Source organism: Pygocentrus nattereri, chromosome 1 (genome assembly GCF_015220715.1).
Source record: "Pygocentrus nattereri isolate fPygNat1 chromosome 1, fPygNat1.pri, whole genome shotgun sequence".
Lineage (NCBI taxonomy): Eukaryota > Metazoa > Chordata > Actinopteri > Characiformes > Serrasalmidae > Pygocentrus > Pygocentrus nattereri.
Window position 1 is genome coordinate 53,696,011 of NC_051211.1, and position 20,500 is coordinate 53,716,510.

The window sequence follows — 20,500 nt, forward strand, 5'->3', positions numbered from 1 at the left end:
TACTTGATGGCCACTTGCATCCTCATACACAAGTAGACTATAATCTAGCTGTTCTGCTACTGACATCATTTGTTTTCACACAGGTCCTGTTTGCTTCTGGTCAAATAACATGTTTTATTGATTTTATAACATATTGTCTACACAGAAAGCGCTTCTGCACATTTTAATTACTCCTTATATTTGGTGAATTAAACATTTTGGAAAAAAAAAACAAAAGGACAACAACAAAATGTAAAGTGTCTCATTATGGCAAATTTCATATGTTGTATTTTTTCCAGACTCAGGATATATATATATATATATATATATATATATATATATATATATATATATATATATATATATATATATATACCTAATTTTCTTGTCATTCTCATCTACATATATGACTTATTATCCCTGTCCACAGGGGGAATTTAAAGTGTCAGAGCGGTACTTGACCATGGCTGATCTGCGCTTGGCTCTAAAGGAGAACCGGGTGAAGGAGATGTTTGGCTCAGGGACAGCATGTGTGGTCAGTCCGGTCGGCAGGGTGCTATACCAGGGAGAGGTGAGCTTACTGTGCTGCTTCTGCAGTTAATGTGTTCCACACAGATTCACTGTACATTGGACATTGCAGTGCAACGTATGCAGGCATAACATGCATTGACAATGCACCCAAAATGAAAGTTCTGCTTACTAGGGGGTGTCCAGACTGCACACAGGGCCACCTAATAATTGCTATGAGCTTGGGAAGTACACGGTTGTACTGAAATAATCAACCCATTAAGAAGCTCAGGGCATTAGAGAAGGTGCAAGTTGAAGGCCATATTTATTAAGGAGCATCCAAAACTTTTAGAGTGTGTCAAAGCTTACCAAGTACAGCTGGCTCTAGATTTGCGACTGATCTGCTGTGAATTGTGAAGGCACTAATATACAGATCCACCGTGAGTGTTCTGAGCAGCTCAATCTGTTGTAGACAGAGGAAAACAGAGAAAACAGAAATACTCAGTAGAAGCCGTGGAGGTTCTGAGAGAGGAGGCGAGTCCCATCTGCTAAAAGACGAGCAGGTCATGAAGAAAATGAATGCAGTCAGGTCTACCAGCAGGTTCACAAATGAACTAAAAAAAGACAAGATCTTGGTGACCATCCTGCTGAAACTTTGCAAGACGGTACCAGAAACTGAAGGTTTGTCTCACGTCTGTGAGGTGGTGTGAAGGATCAGATGAGAGCAGAATAAGCTGTTGGTTAAAACCCGACTATTACTATTACTACTATTACTAACTATTGCTAAATATTACCTCCTAGATATTACTACTACTAATACTACTACTATTAATATTAGTAATATAATCATTTGTAGGTAGTCTGACCAGAGGAGGATAACCCCCCCCCCTTGTGAGCCTTGGTTCCTCCCAAGGTTTCTTCCTCAGCTCTGATGGAGGTTCTCCTTGCCACCGTCACCCCTGGCTGGCTCACCTGGGGGTTTTACATTCATGTTAAAAATTCCTCTTTATTGGAATTCTCTGAAGCGGCTTTGTGACAACATCAGTTGTAAAAAGTGCTATAAATAAATTTCATTTGAAAACCAGAGATTAATTAAAATTCACTAAGGTCCAGTTAAAGAAAATGTGCTCAAGCGAAGGTCCAGAACATCATAATGTCTAACTTGCATCATGATTCAGTGCCATATACTGTTTACTGAAGTAGCCTAGTAGGTATAGCAACATCTTATGTAGTCAACAACTAAGCGTCAAATCAAAAAAAGTACAATTCAGTGATATTTCAACATCTATTGTGAGCAAAATAATCGGACTCACTTTCTTCTCCAGCCGCTGTGTCTTGGCTCGTCCCTCCCTGTGTGTGCGCCACTCCAATGCACGCAATTGGTCTGTGCGGTCCGCCTATTAGTGACCTCTGGTTTAAGCGTTTAATGGGTGATGCACATGTCTCAAATCTTATCCACAAAGGGCCAGTGTGGGTGCAGGTTTTCATTCCAGACAAGAAGAGCGCATCTGATTCATTTAACCACTCACTCAGTCTCAGTCTTTAAACAAATGATGAGGTGAGCTCCTGCTTTGTTACAGTGAAAACCTGCAGCCACACCGGCCCTTTTCGGGTAAGACTGGACGCCCCTGGAGTAATGAAATCCAAAAGCAAGCTAAGGTCAAACACAGGCCAACAGGCCAGAAACAGGCAAGAACAAACAGAGTCAAAAGGGGTCAGACAGAAGTCATAAACAAGAAAGCTAGGCAAAGACACAAACCAGGAAAACAAACAGGTCAGTCATGTTCAATGTGAGTGTGAACACAGACAGGTTATATGGGGTGAGATACGATGGTGGAAATCAGTAATCAGGGGAGGCAGAGTGTGGATAGGTGGATGGTACTGCTAGAGGATTCTAGGAGTTGGAGTTCACAGCCTAGTGAGGAGGTCCCGCTTTTCCCACTAGGGAAATATAAATATAATATTTGTGCAAATTTATTAGGTGAAAATATGATAATCTAAAGTGTGTCTAGTCTACAAAATACGTATTTTCTTTAATACATTGCCTTAATTACTTAGTTGTTTTTAAAAAATGCCATAAAATGCATATTTATGAAGGGCTAACCTTGCAGCTCTGTGGCCAACCCGTGTGCAAAAAGGCTTATAAACACTGCACACAAGCTTTTAGTAGATACGGCAGTTCTTTCCCACCAAAACATTCCATTGAAGCGTAATTGTTGGTCCTCTGTGGTCCAAAAACAAAATTTAGGAAATAATAACACTGTGTACAGCATCAAGCACATTTTGCACAGTACGTTCTCGCCTACGCCCTCCTGGCCCTGACAGTTGAAATAGTGTTATGCTGTTGGTAAATATTTTTCCAGCTCAAGGTCATTGCCTCCGTCTAGCCACTATGACTGCTGCCATTGTTAAAAAATGTCATTTAATTGCACACTTTTGGGACACTTATGCTGAATTATGCTAATTTAGTGTTAAGAAATGGAGAAAATTCCATGCAGAAGAGTAGAGGCTGTTACTGCAGCAAAGGGAGGACAAACTCCTTATTAATACCCTTGATCGCTGCCAAATTTACTGTGGTGTTAAGAGCAAACAACATTCCAGGAACACATTTTCTCATTCATAAACGAGGATTACCAGCTTGTTTTGCCGTTTGCGTGATATGTGACGCTACCGCACTTTTCCATTGCTGGAATTCATAACAGAACACTTCCCTGCAATAAAGTCAACTACCTGATCTGGTCCAGTGGTAAATTTCCCTGGTCATCAGCTGATTTAATCTTTTCTATAATGTCAAACATCAGACATGTTCTTCACACATGCAAGTCATAACGTGGAGCGATGTGGAGGCGGACGCATGTGCGGAGAAAAGCAAGATTTATTTGGGGCAAATCCAGAGTCAAAGTCAAGACAGTCCAAGTTCAATGAGTCAATTATATAACGCTATAAGCTGTCCAAGGAATGTGTACTACAACTGCTACCTTACCTGTCTATTGTCTATTGACTGTTTTAGAATATGTAGTTTTATAGTTTATATAGTTTTTTTAGTCCTTTTTAAGTGATACTTTTTTTGATCCCACAAATGGGGAAATTCCACCTCCGCATTTAACCCATCCGTGAAGTGAAACAGCACATACACACTAGTGAACACACACACTAGGGGGCAGTGAGCACACTTGCCCGGAGCGGTGGGCAGCCCTATCCACGGCGCCCGGGGAGCAGTTGGGGGTTAGGTGTCTTGCTCAAGGACACCTCAGTCATGGACTGTCGGCACTGGGGATCGAACCGGCGACCTTCCGGTCACAGGGCCAGATACCTAACCTCCAGCCCACGACTGCCCCTTTTTCTATATATTTAAGATTTTTGATACTTTTTTTCCCTTAAATTTGCACATTATGTATTTTAGCCTTATGTTTAAATTGTTTTGTATGTAGGAGGTGCCGTTGAATTGCTGCTCAATTTCATTGCACTCTGTGCAATGACAATAAACGCATCTTATCTTATCTCATTTATCTTAATGAGCCAACACGGAAAGCAGGAGGCACGGACATAACAAAACAAACACAGAATTTAAACAATACTCTTAGAACAGATCAAACATCCAACATCCAATTTTCATAACATAAATTTTAACGTCATACCTGTCAAAAAATTCAGGAGGCTCAACAGAAAGCCATATTCTAGCAATTGCTTTCTTATGGTCATAATTTTTGACTGAGACAACAGCAAACATGACCCTATGTAATAATTTGACTTTGTATAACACACACTTTGGCAATTTGCCAACAGGCTAATCCAATTATTTTCAGAGTTGGGCTCTGAAAGAACTTATTTGATGATTGACTGTAAACGTTAAAAATCTATGATACCTGAATGTTTGATACATGCTTGAAATGTCAACATTTAGGCAGGAACTGCTATAATTAGTATTAAAATTATTAGCATTAAAAGTACAGCAGTGTTAGCATGGCGCTAACATGACATTGAAAACCCCATTATGAGAGTTAGCATTACTTCAACGGTTTTATTTGAGTAAAAAGGCTTCTTAAAAAGTGGAATATTTTACACTAAACATTGCTATGTGTGCATGTTTGTGATTATACTACAAAACTATGCATGTATATATGTCATGCGCCCACCCCCCGGCCCCCGATGACTGCCGCGAGAGCCGGCAGGAAGGTGGGGCTGGCGCTCGAGTGAGGATGCCAGCTCTCGCGGCAGTCATCGGGGCCCGGGGGGCACATGCCATAGTATATTTATCCTGTTCTTTACTTTAAGGTTTGGACATCTGGTTTAACCCTTAGGACCAAAACGGTAGGTCAGGACATTCAGCAGCCCCTCCCCTAGCTAGCAAGCATGACATCATCTAGCTGTGATGTCAGGATCAGTGAGTAATTCAGATCGGAAAATCACCTAAAATCCTGATATTATTATTCTGTGAAAAAAAGGCGATAAAAGACGATAAAACTGCCGCGTCCCATTCAACACAATGAGTGGACTTTCCCTCTTTCCCTCAAAATCACACAAACAGGCCCTAAAATGCATTTTAGCAGATAAATAACAAATATGACAAATATTATAAAATTTATAATATCTTGCTCTTTTTTTCAGTTTACATTGATTTTGAGTATTGAAATGAACTGATATTAAACATGCACCTCAGTTTGTAATTTAAAATAAAGCCTGTCTTGCTGTGTATCAGAGTTTTAACGCTGAATCCAAGAGGACAGAAGATCACTAAAAACATGTCCGGCTTACGCTAACTGTTTATTTTTGCTCATAATAACCAATTGAATGAATCACCATTGAAATGATTGCACTTTGAGCTTACAGGCACTCCAGGTTAGCAATTTCTGGAACAATAACTAAAATTCCACTTGTTTTCAAGATCTCTATAATTTAAAAAATACACATTTTTTCAGGTGCACGGGACATTTTTTAAATCAGAAATGACCCAATTTTATAAAGATATCAAATTTCTGTTGGCATTTACATGTCAAACAATGGCATATCTGAGTAGCCCAGGGTCTCCTGAAAATAACAGTATGTAATATGGCATGTGTGACTGTCACATGTAAATACTTTATAATTGCAATTGTAATTGTAACTGACACAAAATACCAAATAAATCCCCCAAATTTTAGTGTTCTAAAGGCTGATCTGTTTTTTTCTTATAGTGTTTCAAGGCAGGTGTTCTGAGCTCCAATCGTTTTTCTTTTTTTTTTTAATATATATATTTTTTATTTAATTTTATATTTCATCAGGCCAACATTTCTGGTTCACACTTGTAAATGACATACAGAAAAAGGACATAAGCAAACATGACTAAGTTACAGAAATCAAAAAACTGTTTTATAAACACATCTTGGCACCCTGAACTGAAATCATATCAAAATTTAATCGGATCATGAGATGCCTAGACATTCTCGTGTTGTTGTATTTTAAATGCAAACTGCAGTTGCAGGAGTACAAGAGTCAAGTGAGTTCTTACTAGAGAGCCATTACAGTGCATTACAGAATTCAATATTAAGGATTTTTTTGTGTTTCTTGTTACATTTAATACCATATTGGTATATGTCACATTGTTTACCATTTTTAAAAATTTGTACATTTTTATTAAACGGCACTCATACTTCTATTATTACTTTTTTCCTAGAATCCGCAGCTCTGAATTTTCTTTGTCCATTTTGGCTTGAGTGTTAATTATCAATATGTATTAAATTATTAAGAAGTCAGTTTCAGTTGTTTCCACTGAGTTGCTTTAAAAAGAGAGACCAAAGCACTAATCACCACCATAGTGACTTTCTGAGTAGGACCTTGTGTCAGTGCCACATTATGTAGCAGTTACTCCTGAGATTTATGAGTCTGTGTTTAGAACACGAATCACATAAATTACAATTTAGGGTTTTAGCTGTTCTCTTTTCACCTGAAACTGGTGCAAAAAGGCTTCTTGTATCTGGTTCCCAGTATTTATGCTTGGTTTATTCTAACTGGCCAAAACTTGTTTCTACAGTAAATGTTAATTACTTTCATTTTCGTCTGTCTATAGAACCTTGAAATTCCTTGTGAGGTTAACTGCTCAGGGCTCGTCTCTAGACTGCAACAGGAGCTCACAGACATCCAGGTGAGGCAACACACACATTACCTCAGGCATTCATACACGCTGCAGTGGTGTGGGATGTAATGGCATCTGAATATTCAGAACACATGTTGAGGATACAGAAAGTATCTGTATTCAGTCTAAGGTACATTTTGTGAAGTCATTATTCAGAATACAGTTACCTCCAAAACTTTTAGGAGAATACTATTAGGATACTTAGCCACTAAGTTAAAAGATATACTATAATTGAAGTGGTTCCATGCAGGAAGAGGCAAAAAAAAACCCCAAAAAGTATCTGCATCCACATGGCATGTGCAAAATAAATCACAGAGTAAAGAAATCCCAGGCACACCGTCCTTAGAAAAAGTGAAAAGCCTTTATAGAAACATGGCTCCTTATCTTTAAGGATAGGGGTCCTTCTGAAATAGAACGATGCAGGGTCAGGGAACACTATACGTAAAAGAGGGTCACTTTGCACTTTATTCCAGTTTCTTAAAATAATGCTTCTGTCTACTTTACTGGACTGTGTCTGAGATCACACCACTTCCTGAAATAATCCACTTCTCTCCATACTTTTATAATCAGGCATTTGTAATAGGGCATATTAAAAAGCTCAAAGTGTGGATAGGTGGTGAATTATTTCAGGGAGTGGTACGATCTCAGACAGTCTTCAGTATTTTTACATGATTCTTTTCTGCTTGAAGGAGCATGAAAACCTACCCCAGTGTTGCTGCTACTGTGCAAAAGTGATGCTGCATGACCGGAAAAGTGGAACGTTTTGGTTTTTGTAGCCAAGCTTTTATGAGAAAAACAATACAAGAGTGAATTTTATGTATAATGGAGAAGTAAAGGAGTTGTTGGTCATTCAAAGGTCATTTTAAGGTCAGGAGAAAGTTGTGCTGGTGATGTACCGGATTTTGAGTCAGAAGAGGTTACAGCATCGTCTACAGCTTATTTTATGCAACTGGAATTAACCAGTTAGATTGCAAGCATCGTTATCTGTAGTTATATAATGTTACTTACAAACTGTGGCAGTGATCGTGTTTTCATGCACTGAATAATCTGATAACTGCAGAAAATCAGATTTTGTCAGTAATACGATCAACGCATGTACATGCACCTGAGTAATCTGATAACGCAAAATTCCAGGTCTACATGTGTCAGTAATCAGATTTCTGCTTTTTCAAGCATGTAGTCGGTTTCAAAAGCTGCTCCAAAAGTGTTTTGCTGCGTGTGGCGGCGACGCTGCTCGCTTATTTCCAGTACAGCTGTCTGTTTTGCGCATGCGCAGACTGAGAAATCCGAAAGAAATCAGAGTAAGAGCTCACATGCACTGAGAAATCTGATCTTAAAACTGAGCCTTATCAGATTCTTAATCAGATTCCTAGACCTTACTCTGATCTAAGAAATCTGAGTGTGCTGTTTGCACCATCATTTAAATAATCAGATAACTGCAGAAATCTGATTGTAATTGGATTATTGAGTGCGTGTAAGCGTAAGCATCCTCAGTGAATCGGGCAAAAGCAGTGCTTTATCTGACCAGCTAGAACAAAAAGCTGTTTCTCTAAAAAGGGTTAATGTTTCTTCTTATCACCTGCAGCGTAGTGACTTCGCTAGGCTGCAAGGATCATTAACATCACATACAATCTGTGAAGGTGGTTCATGAAAAGCTATCGCTTTATATGGCTTCCAGCATTCACTGGCTCTGTTTCTTACCTTGTCGTGAGCATTTCTGAGTAATATGGTGGTTTATCGCCCACATCAGTACACATACATGTAAGTCCTGGTTATTTGTAATTGACAATATCGGTTGACTGTTGTACTTTTGAGGTATTATTGTTTGTCGAAATTACAGTGTGTGGTAAACAGTTAAGCCGTGGATTAAGAGTAGGCCTATCATTGTCCTTTACACTCGTTGGCTGTCATCAATAACAAACATTCAGAATTGCTCCAGAGAGACCAGCTCAGTTTTCAGCCACTTGAACTGAACACTGTTCTTATAGTTCGTTCTCAGTACTCGGGTCATTTACAATTTTCTAGAGCTGTCATTTAATAATAGTGTGCTGCTGTTTTTTGCATGGACTTTTTTCATGAACATGTTTTTTGTCTAAAATCTTGCTTAGAGGCAAGATGACTGGAATCAAGGCAAGAGGTGCTCAAAACTGAAGCCAAGTGTATTTATTTATGTTTTTTTTTTTTTTTTTTGATAGAAAAGGTTTGATAACCACGCATTCAAGTGAATCTATAAAGGCAACTGTTTATAAAGGTGCATGCTGCCATCACATCTCATGCTGTCAAAAGCAAATTTGAAAAAAGCTGTTGGAATTGGATCCAGGGAACAGGTGGAGGGTTTTAACTCTGTGGCCATCTTTCATTAATTTGACAAAACTCAAAGCTGTAATAATTGGTCCAGTTCCCATAGAACAAACTATGCCAATAATTGTCTTACTGACGCTGCCCTACAGCTGAGATGCATGTTGGGGGTCCCAGCTGTGCATGTGGTCTTATTTGGAAGGGAGGAACTTCACGAGTACATGACCTTTCTGTTAAATGTTTAAAGCCTAATTTTATAAACTATATAACTTTATAAAAATAATTTTATAAAGTGTGCACAGAGCACTTAGATGAGGCAAGTTGTTGTCAGATAGGTTATCTTTATTTTAATACTATGCCAGCTATGAGCAATAACAAGGCATCTCATTCTCTTTGTGAACATCTGGGCCAGTGCAGAGCAGTGTGAGCGGTCTGTGACTATGATATCTTTATGTATCTCTTTTTTTCCCCTGTTACTCCCACTCTACGTCTTAATCTCTCCTTCTCCCCCTCTCTCGCTCCGTCTCTGGTCATGAGGCTGACAGCACGGGGCTAATGTGGGATTAATGGTTACCCATAGAGAGGCAGCGAGCAGATAGGGCCAGACATCTCTCCTGAAAGCACTCATTACGCTCTCCCCGTAATTACACTAAACCTAATTATTGTCCCAGCCTTTTGTGATCTTCAAAGCCAAGACGTGACAAATAAAGCCGCTTGAGAGTTGCACGACGCGGAAAAAAAAGCTTAATGAACAATAAAATCGACAAAATGCATAAGGAAGCGAGAGGAAAGAAGTGCGAGGCGATGTTAAATCTGTTGACATTTAATTTGTTGGTGCAATGGAAGCATGTGTCCCACTGGAGCACAACATTGGGCACAAACAAATGCGTCGGTTGCGAGGCTGCAATGGAGGGATGAAAGATGGGTTTACTAACACGTCCCTCCGTTTCTCTTTCATGTTAATTAGAAATCGCGTCCTTTTGTTTCTTTACCCAGGCGCTTATTTATTCTCCCATTCCGTCCATTAGAACAAATTTGCAACATGAGACGCAAATAATTGGATTTGTCTCTATGGCTGTCATGGAGGGGGGAACATTTTGTTTTGAATTGTCTTGCAGTCGAGTTCACAGATCTGCTTATGGATATTCAGCTGTAGCGGCTTCTTTCTGCTTGTGTTGTGGCTACTGTGGGTGGGGAACTGTCACCTCTGACCTCCTACATTTCTCTCTTTTTTGCAGTATGGGCGGACTCCCAGCGACTGGGCCATCGTTGTGTAGACGAGTCTTGGTGTTTTAGAGACTCGATGAACCAACATAAACACTAATGCGCACGTACACATACACACAAGCATCCTCATCATGTACACACGTGTCCAGTCTAAATCTCCAGTCCTCTCCAGACCTGCTGACATGACGTGCCCATGCACTGATCCGGCGTAACACTATGACCGCCTCCTTGTTTCTACGCTCACTGTCCACTTTATCAGCTCCACTTACTGTATAGCTGCACTCTGTAGTTCTACAGTTACAGACTGTAGTCCATCTGTTTCTCTGATACTCTGTTACCCTGTTCTTCAGTGGTCAGGACCCCCATGGACCCTCACAGAGCAGGTACTATTTGGGTAGTAAAATATGAACAAGAATCTGGAGAATATCCGACTTCACCTTCATATCACTGAAGAATTGGGGGGGGGGGGGGGGGGGGGGGGGGTGATAATAAACAATTGCCCCCCTCTTTGAAGGCGTATGATCCCTAAATGTAAGTAAAGCCCAGCAGTGAGGAGCTGAACTTTCCCCTCCTCTGCTGCCCCTGCAGACGGGCAGGGTCGCCTACAGAGCGGCGCCAGTAGCTGATAATGAACTGATGCTCTTTTTATTTGAAGGTCCCATTTCAGAGGGAAGATCTCAACCACTGCCCTGTAACTCAGTTCCAAAGGGCAGCGTGGGCCGTGGTTCACCCGTCAGAGCTGCTCAGAGCCCAGGGAAGAGGGTGACGAGTGAAGGCTCTTCGTTTGAAAGCACAGTAATAGTTTGCGCAGTACTGAATGTCTGAAACGTGTCAATATGAAGACGCATATGGATGCGTGAGAGTCTTTGGCAGTAAAATGAACAGAAAATAAAATGTTCACAAGCTACAGATCATATACAGCACAGTCACTACATCCGATTAGTTTTAACAGCGCTACAAACATGAAGGTGGTACAAATACCAAAGTGCCAGCGGCTATAAGCGCTATTCACAACAGGTTAGAAAACTAATAACTCACAACGGCCACAAACTAGAACCTAAACTGTAGAACCTAAAGCTAACTCTCATTCTCAACTAACAAGGATTACGCCAGTCTTAACAACTCACTTAATTCACGCCAACAATGGTAGTAAATGAAGTACCAGCAGTTAGAGCACAAGGTTGTCATGTGCTGGATGTTATAAATACCCCTCTACCGCTGTCTCTCATAAATACCCACTAATACACAATGCTGTCCAGAGATCTGGCGCTGTCTTTTGATTAAACTCACTATTCAAAGATCCACTTATAGTGACGATCTCTTGCTCAGAAGTTGCTGAGTGGAATGTCGAGCTGGCAGAGCTGGGGGCTACTTCTTGTGGTACACGACCCCAGTTTGGGGACCACTGATCTAGACTGTAGGGGGGATAATGCAGACGTCACAGGATACAAACTTCGGAGTCCTAGCACTTTATTTGGATGGTTCACTGTAGATATTTTGTAGATGCTCAGTCTATTTTTAAGGAACATTCAACTAAATATCTATTAAATCAGTCGGAATCAGAATCGAGCTTCTTTGGCCAGGTTTGCTTACACATGCAAGGAATTTGGTTTACAGTGCACAGTATCAAACAAGCATTTACATGTAGTAAATAAAATTAAAAAATGTGCATTCCTACCATCCCTCACTCACACACACACACACACACACACACACACACACACACACACACACACACAGTCATGCAACTGAGCTTAAAGTTGTGGATGAAAGATGCTATCAAATCTGTCCTGAACCCTAAACCTAAACCTAACTCTAATTTCAAGGCAAAATCTACACCTACTCCTAAACCTAACCCTAACCATACTGTTGATGATGATCAACTATCATCAGACAATTTGTTAATAATTGGAGTATCTGTAGATCATCTATAGGGGACCATCCAAATAAAGCGTGACCTAGCTAGTGGGACCCACACAATGACACAAACGAAAAGGTCCAAAAAGCAATGCCTAAAAGTAAAATATTGCAGACGAACAAACAAACAGCGCTGCAGTAACACTGACGTGGTGGCGGTGTGTTAGTGTGTGTTGCGCTGGTGTGAGTGGATCAGACACAGCAGTGCTGCTGGAGTTTTTAAACACTGTCCACTCACTGTCCACTCTATTAGACACCCCTACCCTCTCGGTCCACCTTGTAGATGTAAAGTCAGAGACGACAGCTCATCTGCTGCTGCACAGTTTGTGTTGGTCATCCTCTAGTCCTTCATCAGTGGTCACAGGACGCTGCCCACAGGACGCTGCCCACAGGACGCTGTTGGCTGGATATTTTTGGTGGACTGTTCTCAATCCAGCAGTGACACTGAGGTGTTTAAAACTCCGGCAGCACTGCTGTGTCTGATCCACTCAGACCAGCGCAACACACACTAACACACCACCACCACCACGTCAGTGATGACCCACCACCCAAACAGTACGTGCTCTGTGAGGGTCCATGGGGGTCCTGACCACTGAAGAACAGGGTAACAAGTGCAGCTATAGGGTAAGTGGAGGTGATAAAATGGACAATGAGCGGTGGTCAAGGAGGTGGTCCTGATGTTTTGCCTGATCGTGTATCATCTTACCTGTTTCAGCGCTCTTTAACCCACGCACAAGGAGACTTGGACTGTAGATTATAATGATTTCTTGATGATCGATGTGATATTACCAAATACAATTTGCAATACATTACAGTGCAGGAGATTTCAGCACTGCTGAGCAGCAAGAATCAAATGTTAATGGCCTTTTATAAGAAACACATTCCATAAATACTCTGTGTTTGATGTGCAGTGATTGTGACCGTTGATATGGGTACGGTACATTGTTTAGTTTCATCATCTCAGATAGTAGAGGGCGAAAAAGCGGCGTGTCACGATCAGATGACGACACAAACACAAGACTGATGTAAGCACTTGAACATTCATTGGCCGTAGGAGGGTCTGAGGGCACTACGGAGGCTACCACAGAAAATTAAAGAAAACCTTCACTTCAGTAAGGTGTTAAGAGCATCACACTGTCGGCGTCCAAAGGGAATATTCACGATGTCCACAATGTCTGTGTTCACAGTAAAAGCCATGTTCGTATAAATGTCTTATCCTTGAATCTCTAGACCCATGTTGCCTTGAACGACGCTTTAGCGATTAGAAGACGAAGCACAATTTGATTAATGGTAGTTCTATGTTTTATATTGTAGATGACTCTATATTTGATGTCACTTGTCAATGAAGTACAATACATCCGTTGGAGATTTCCTGTTATCCTCGATTCCTTAAATAAACGTGCTAAGCAACAGTTGTCCATCTTACCTTTATAATGAGAATAATGCATGCGAGCGCTTGTTGAGTTGTTATGGAAAGGGTGCATAAGGATCCCGGCAGCCTGGCTGCAATATGCAGTGTGTGTGTGTGTGTGAGTGTGTGTGAATCTGAGAGAGAAAGTGAACTGGGACTGGGTATTGTAATGATATATGAGTAGGTTTGTTAGAAAGAGTTTGGGGGGAGGGGGTTGGGGGGTGGGGTGGTTGCAGCCCTCAGGGCTGAAGGCTTTCCCCTACTCTTCCTCTGTCCCAAACTTATTCATCATTTCAACATGCCCTACTTGCATTAAACCATCATTAATTCTTTCAAGACCCTCACACTCCACACAAAGACATGCATACCTGTACACATACACAGCCACCCTGCAAAAATGGTATCTTGGCAAGTGAAACTATCTTGGCTCTAGTCAATATATGTAATATTTCTCATTTAGAGGTTGTTGTAAGCTCAGAATATTCTTTTATAATACATTTTAAGTGACTGTATTAATAGAGCGTCTTGCTTGTTTTATGCATACAGTCGTATTGAAACGTTTGCAAACACCCCCTCGGTCAGATTACAGTTGATAAGTGAAAGTAAGTACACACCAAATACAGAGGACACATTTTAATGTGCAATTACTGTTGATCTGAATTTAATATGTTATAACACTTTTAATGCTTTATTTTTTTCTGAATGTTAAACATATTGCACACTAAAAACTAAAATTTGCAAAAAGTGCCGTACATGCTGTGTAGTTTCCTGTATAAGATGAGTAATATTATTGAGTAATATGAGCAATATTATTATTACTCATATATATCCCATATATATCTCATTCTCATAGATATATCGATTAAAGCTGAGATCATTTCACTTGCCAAAATATTGTATTTTACTGTATATAGTGCACAAACGTGAACATACCATCACTGCTATCAGAACAAAATCTTTCATCTCCATTTTTATCTCTAGTTTTTTACCTTATTTAAAAACACCAGCTGCCCTTTACATTGCATGTAATTTCCATAGTTAATAGGCCGATAGAAATCTTCAAAAATTGAAAAAGTATCTTTTTCACATTTACTTTCTTTATAAGTTATTGTTTTTTCCCTCTCCTGAAAGGTTACCGATTTGGATATACAAGGTTTTGTTTCCGACAGCGATGATACGGGAATTAAAAATGGGAATCGGGTGGGTGTGAACACAACGGCGTTGGAATTCAGATCAGGTGTGACAGACTGACAAAGTGTCGCTGTGCTCGGTGCAGGTGACGACGGTGGCTGCCAGAACGCTCTCTCTCCGAGTGTGAAGGCACCAACGGTCCTGGAACAGAGTCAAACCCCGTCAGCATAATGGATCAGATTAAAGCTGCGAACGCTTGGCAGCTTTGTGCCCACGGGCCGTCACGGTTTGCACACTCCTGCATGTCTCTCTTTCAGCAACATGGAACGGACACCATGTACGTCGCTTAGCCGAGGATCAACCAGACATCCATCAGCGCTTGAGTGATTTCCATTGTTGGGCAGCCCGACGTCTTTATTCAGTCCCAGCTTCGCGCTGGGGTAATTTCAGTCCTTAAAAACCTTTCCGCTGGACTCTTTTGTGTGACCTATCTCGAAAATGACCTCTGCCCAAGTTTTAAGGACTTTGGTAAATACCTGGGATAGCTACTCTGCTCTGATTGGCTCTGCTCCTAAATGAGAGGCTCTTTAGGGCAGGGCACTGGCTGGCTGTCTGAAGCCTGAGCAGTCTGGCTACAGCTACCCACTGACTGACCTGGTCTACTGCCCAGACAGCCTGCCTTTCTCTCTCTTGTCTCTCTCCCTCCCTCTCCTTGGTATAAACCCAGGCAGCCAAAGCCTCTCTCCACTCCCTCGAAGGCCCACCCTGTCATTATCTCCTCCCTGACTTCCTCACCCTCTGGTCTGGTAGTAAGACCGTGTCTTCGTCTGCCTTACCCATTAGTGCAGTGCCTGCAGAGGGCCATCTTAGCACCTTAACCCCTGGTGCCCTGCCCACAGAGCCTCAAAGAGCCTGTGTGCGCCCTCCACCTCCCTTCGCTTGCCTCAGCCCTCCGGTCGTCCCCTTCTCTGGCAGCCCTGGCATCGCGCCTTTGCCTCAAGAGAACGTTTTGTCACTTTTCATTCGGAGGGAGAATGACATCGCTGGGCAAGGAGAGCGGCGGGCCCTGGTATTCGGCGAAGATGAAGAGCTTGGACGCCGCAGTCATCTAACACGCATGCATGCATTGCTTGTGCTGAACGACTTGCGCGTTTTGTGCTCTGGGCAGTGTGTTCCTCACCGCTCCACCAAGCCATGATCTGACTTGACAACTGCGCCGCTGTCATCTTGAGTTTGTCCAATTTGAAATTCTAATTAATGAACTTGCAGTCACTTTGTGTTGTTTTTTTTTTTTTTTCCCACCACTCCACATTCGCCAACTTGTTTGTTTGCTTCGCAGGGCTTGCCTTCTATTCGTCGTTAATCATTCCTTCGTCCTCTTGAATATTTCACTTCAGAGCCTCCGTTACTTTGAAGGCCCGCCTGCGAGATTTTGGAGCAGATCTTATCGCTGGAAGTTGATGACGGGCCATGCTCTCGTAATTAGACCTTCCTCTGAGAGCATAGGGTGGCATAATGACCTGAGATTGTAATTGTTGATGGCTTTGAAAGGATGAGCACTAAGGATAATGGTTGTCTTCTTCAACACATCGCTGGGTTCAGGCGGAATTGCTCTCTCACATTTCTTGAAGGCCAGCAGTGGCCGTAGGACATCACAAGGCATTTCAGTTGTCTGAGCGTTCACGTTGTGTCCTTGTAACGAGCAAATAGTAGCTGCTTCCTGTAAAGAATTAACAGAGAGGAGCTTTAGAAACGCTTCAGCTCTGGCAGCGTGGATTCATGTTCACTCGTCCACCACCAGGTGGCAGTAGCAGCCTTGGTGCGACCCAGTAAGTCCCTCCGTTCCATCTGTCACAACACGGCCCCCTCGCTCCCTCTCTCTTTGTCTCTTTCTTCATTTCTTCATCTCTGAGCATTTTGGATCCCTGCCAGTCAGAGTGAAAATGGATGTAGAACTAATCTATTTCCACGGACGTCTTAATCCCCTAATACAGTGATGAAATCATTTAATCGCAAATCATCAACATCATCATCATCATCATCTTCTCCTGCCTCCTCCCTCCACTGTTGCATTAAATGTTTAAATAACAGGGTGTGATTAAGAGCAGCTTTGCGCAGGCTGTGACAGACAAGGCCCTGGATGCGGTTTTGTTCACCCGGCCGGGCGGACGCTGGGTGTCAGTTGCGGCGCGGTGACATTAGATGTTCGTTTATCCTCGTCTCGCTCGTGTTATCTGCCTCAGCCGAGTTTTAGCCCTGTTTTTTTCTTTTAAACACAGCTATGCTTAAAGGCTTAAGGGCCTGTCTGTAATGGAGGGATGGAAATCACACTTCACTCATTTCCAGAGAATTCCATCAGGGAACAGAGCCTCAATCCCTTGTCTGTCGCATTTGGATATTTTTCTTTTTTTTTTCCTTTTTCAGCCGTTTGTGTCAAATGCCACGCAGAAAGAAAATGACGATGCAGCGTTCGAGGCCGATATAAAAACGTGCGAAAAATACATCTCGCAAGTTGAAGACTGTCTACCTAAAATACACACTTGCAATGCTAAAGCTGTATTTAACTTTAATCTTGATTAAGATTAAGGCTAAATACTTAATCTTCAAGCCTGAATGTACTGAAGGCTTCACATTCCACTTTCCTGTTTTGTTCATTTGGATTTTCATGTTTCTGAGGTTTTAAATGTATGACGTGCGTCACGAAGCCCTCTTTTCATTTTGCGTATAGTAAAAACATCTCTGGTAAGTGGACCATTTCTTCTCCTTAGGTGTCCTGAAATAGATCCCTTGACTGTAGTTCTCCGCACCGACGTGGAGCCCCTGACTCAGGGTCATTTGGTAGATGGATCACAGTCGACTGCAGAGCCCCACGTCTCCAAATTTGCGGTTAACCCTTATAAGTCGCTGTTATTGTCCGCACTGCCGAGAGCGCGGCGCGGCGTGGCTCACCGAAATGAAGAAAGCGCAGGTTCTAAACTTTCAGTTCATCAGTGTTTGTGGAAGAGAAGACGCATTTTATCCTTTCAATTTGATGAAAAGTTATTGTGCATGGCTTTTTATTTTTCTCTTCCCAGTTCATCAAAACAATCAGGTTAAAAATAAACAAAATCCATCAAGTAACACTGAATAACTTTGTTAATGCAGTACCAAACGTCCTTATAGTATGAAATTTAGCTTTTTTATTTTACATTGTTTTTTATATTGTTAATTTTTGTGAACACCCTTTTGAGTCTTGGTTCCTCCCACGGTTTCTTCCTCTTTCTCTTGGGGAGTTTTGCCTTGCCACTGTCCCCAGCGGTGACGCTCATGGGGGCTCGGACCCGGGTTCTTCTGTAAAGCTGCTTTGTGACGACGCCCGTCATAAAAAGCGCAAAATAAATAAACTTTGACTCGACTCGACTCGACCCGAGTTTATGTGAAGGACTGAGTTTATCGTTTTTATTTTTACCTTTATTTTTTTATTGTTTTATATAATAAATGACTGTATATAATAGAGATGGTTAATTACTTTCTTTGTTTATTCTCTTCTCTGTTTATTACTGTTTATTCTGCCTTGCTCTCCGTTTGCTGCTGGCGCACTGCAAATTTCCCCTGTTGTTGGACTAGAAAAGGAATATTATATCTCATCTTATTTAAAGAACAGAGCAAAACAAAAATAATCACTTAATAACTGCATATCGATCGACTGAAGTCTGCACCCTTTTGCATTACCCCCATTCCTGCTTTTTAAATGGCTGAAAAAGTGATACACATTACTGTTATTATTACTTTCTTATGCCGTCTTTTTTCTGCTTTGTTATGTTGTATTGTATTATTGTCGGGCTTTGCACCTGTTATATGTTCCTGTATCATAATTTGGTATTACTTTCTACAGCATTCTATGATCCTCTGTATACTTGCATATCGCTGTTGTCTGAGCAAAACCTCGTATCTCCGAAATGGTGACGGAAAAAACATACACTAGTTTTAATGTAAGTCAATGCAAGCCCAAGTCATTTGGGCCGTTTCTTTTTGTCCGTTCATGATGAAATTTATACACAATGCAAAGGGCAACATGCATTTTCAAAAACTGAAAAATGACCCCCGCGCCCCAGAAGGATAATCGGTTTAGAAAATATGTGTGTCTGAAAAACGACAAAAATGGACATACGAGGTTTTGTCCCAACAGCAACGACACGTATGGAATGACGGTGAAGTTCTTCTTGATCTTGATCTGGATCTGTAGCCCCCCCTGGAAGCTGGGCCATCTCTCCATCGGCGTGTGAAAGCAGGTCTTTTGTTCTCCATGAGAAAAAAAGCTGAAGCTCATCAGGGAGACGCTGCACTTGGGCCTACATGGGTAAATGTGCATCTGAGCAGAGAAAGAGAGACGGAGAGGAAAAGAGAGGGAGTGACCGGTCTCACCGGTGACTAAGCCTCTCCGGGGTGTTGGCATGGACCTTCTCGCTGCAGGTGTACATGTGCGTGACTCAGAGTCCATCTCAGTGCCAGCTCAGCCACCCAGCGAGCCTCTGCTGTGCCAGTCAGTCAGCCAGCGGGCACTCAGAGCAGCGGGCACCACGGCGCACCGGTGCGTGCCAGCACAGGAGCGCGGCCTCCCTCTCCGAGATGGAGAGCTAATTGCTCCACCGCTAGCTAACGCTAACCACTAGCGCCTGTTCCCGCTCCCTCGGCATAAACACATGCTAAGTGCTTTTGATTGGACTATTAGCATGCAGGCTGCAGCTTTGCTTATTGTCTTTAAAAGGCAGTGGCCACGTGGGGAGGGGGAGGTCAGGCCGAGGCACTTGTTTTATGACAGAAATTGGAAAGTAAGAGCCTGGATATCACATCGTGTCGATTTGCAGCACTTAACACCACACAGAGAGGTCAGAGAGCCTGGTCATCCCCTCTTATACGGTGATGCTGGTTGAAACCCACTGTAAGGACAGGGTGCGAAAGCCAGGCGGACGCAAGCGCGAGAGATACTGGGGGCGAACATCAACAAACCGAAAAATAACAGGCTCTTCCAAGTAGAAATCCAGGGAAGATAAGCAGAACTTTAGGCACACAAAGAAACCATATCACTGCTGTCAGAACAAAATCTCTAAAATGGAAACTTTACAGGAGAAGGAAAAAACGTTCTTTACTCTTAATGTAAGTCAGTGGAACCAGATTTTTGTCCAAGTCGTTTCGGGCCGTTTCTTTTGGTCCTTTCACCATGAAATTTATACACAATGCAAAGAGCAACGGGCATTTTCAAATTATATGAAAAACTGAAAAACGACCCCGGCGACCCAGAAGGATAAGCAGTTTAGATAGTATGTGTGTGTGTGTGTGTGTGTGTATGTGTGTGTGTGTGTGTGTGTGTGTGTGTGTGTGTGTGTGTGTGTGTGTGTGTGAAAAAACGACAAAAAATGGAGATACGAGGTTTTGTCCCAACAGCAACGACACGTGTGGAATGACAATGAAGTTCTTCTTGATCTTCATTTGGACCTGGAAGCTGTGCTTTAAAATACAGTAGACCCTTTAATGTAAGTCAATGGAACCGGATTTTTTTCAAAGTACATTTTGGGCCGTTTCTCTTGGTCCATTCATCATGAAATGCACACGCAACATAAAGAGCAACTGGTATATTTAAAAAAAAACTTATGTCAAAAACTCAAAAACGACAAAACTGGAGATACGAGGTTTTGTTCCGACAGCACTGATGCTTGCCACAAGAACCTGACAAGAATGAGAAAATTCAGGTGAACGTTAATTACAGTGCACAAAATAAAACATGCATGCAGGTTAGGGGTCGACACAAAACTAACATTAAGAGAACGTTAAACAAAGTGAATAGAGCTTCCGGAAGTATCAAAAAAAAAAACGTCAAGAAAATATATTTGCAGGAAAATAAATAACTTTAACCTCTCCTGAAATAACGTAAATAACGA

At 41.8% G+C, this 20,500-nt stretch overlaps 1 protein-coding gene across 3 annotated transcripts in view; it reads left to right on the plus strand.

The window, feature by feature from the left end:
• The window catches only part of bcat1 (branched chain amino-acid transaminase 1, cytosolic), a 30,052-nt gene extending 19,593 nt beyond the window's left edge, over positions 1-10,459 (plus strand). For all 3 annotated transcript variants that reach the window (XM_037537725.1, XM_037537728.1, XM_037537731.1), the window contains exons 9-11: positions 410-550; positions 6,533-6,607; positions 10,135-10,459. In XM_037537725.1, coding sequence (XP_037393622.1) covers positions 410-550; positions 6,533-6,607; positions 10,135-10,173 — 255 coding nt within the window. In that variant the 3' untranslated portion in view covers positions 10,174-10,459. The remainder of the gene's footprint in view (positions 1-409; positions 551-6,532; positions 6,608-10,134) is intronic.
• The last annotated feature ends 10,041 nt before the right edge of the window (positions 10,460-20,500 follow it).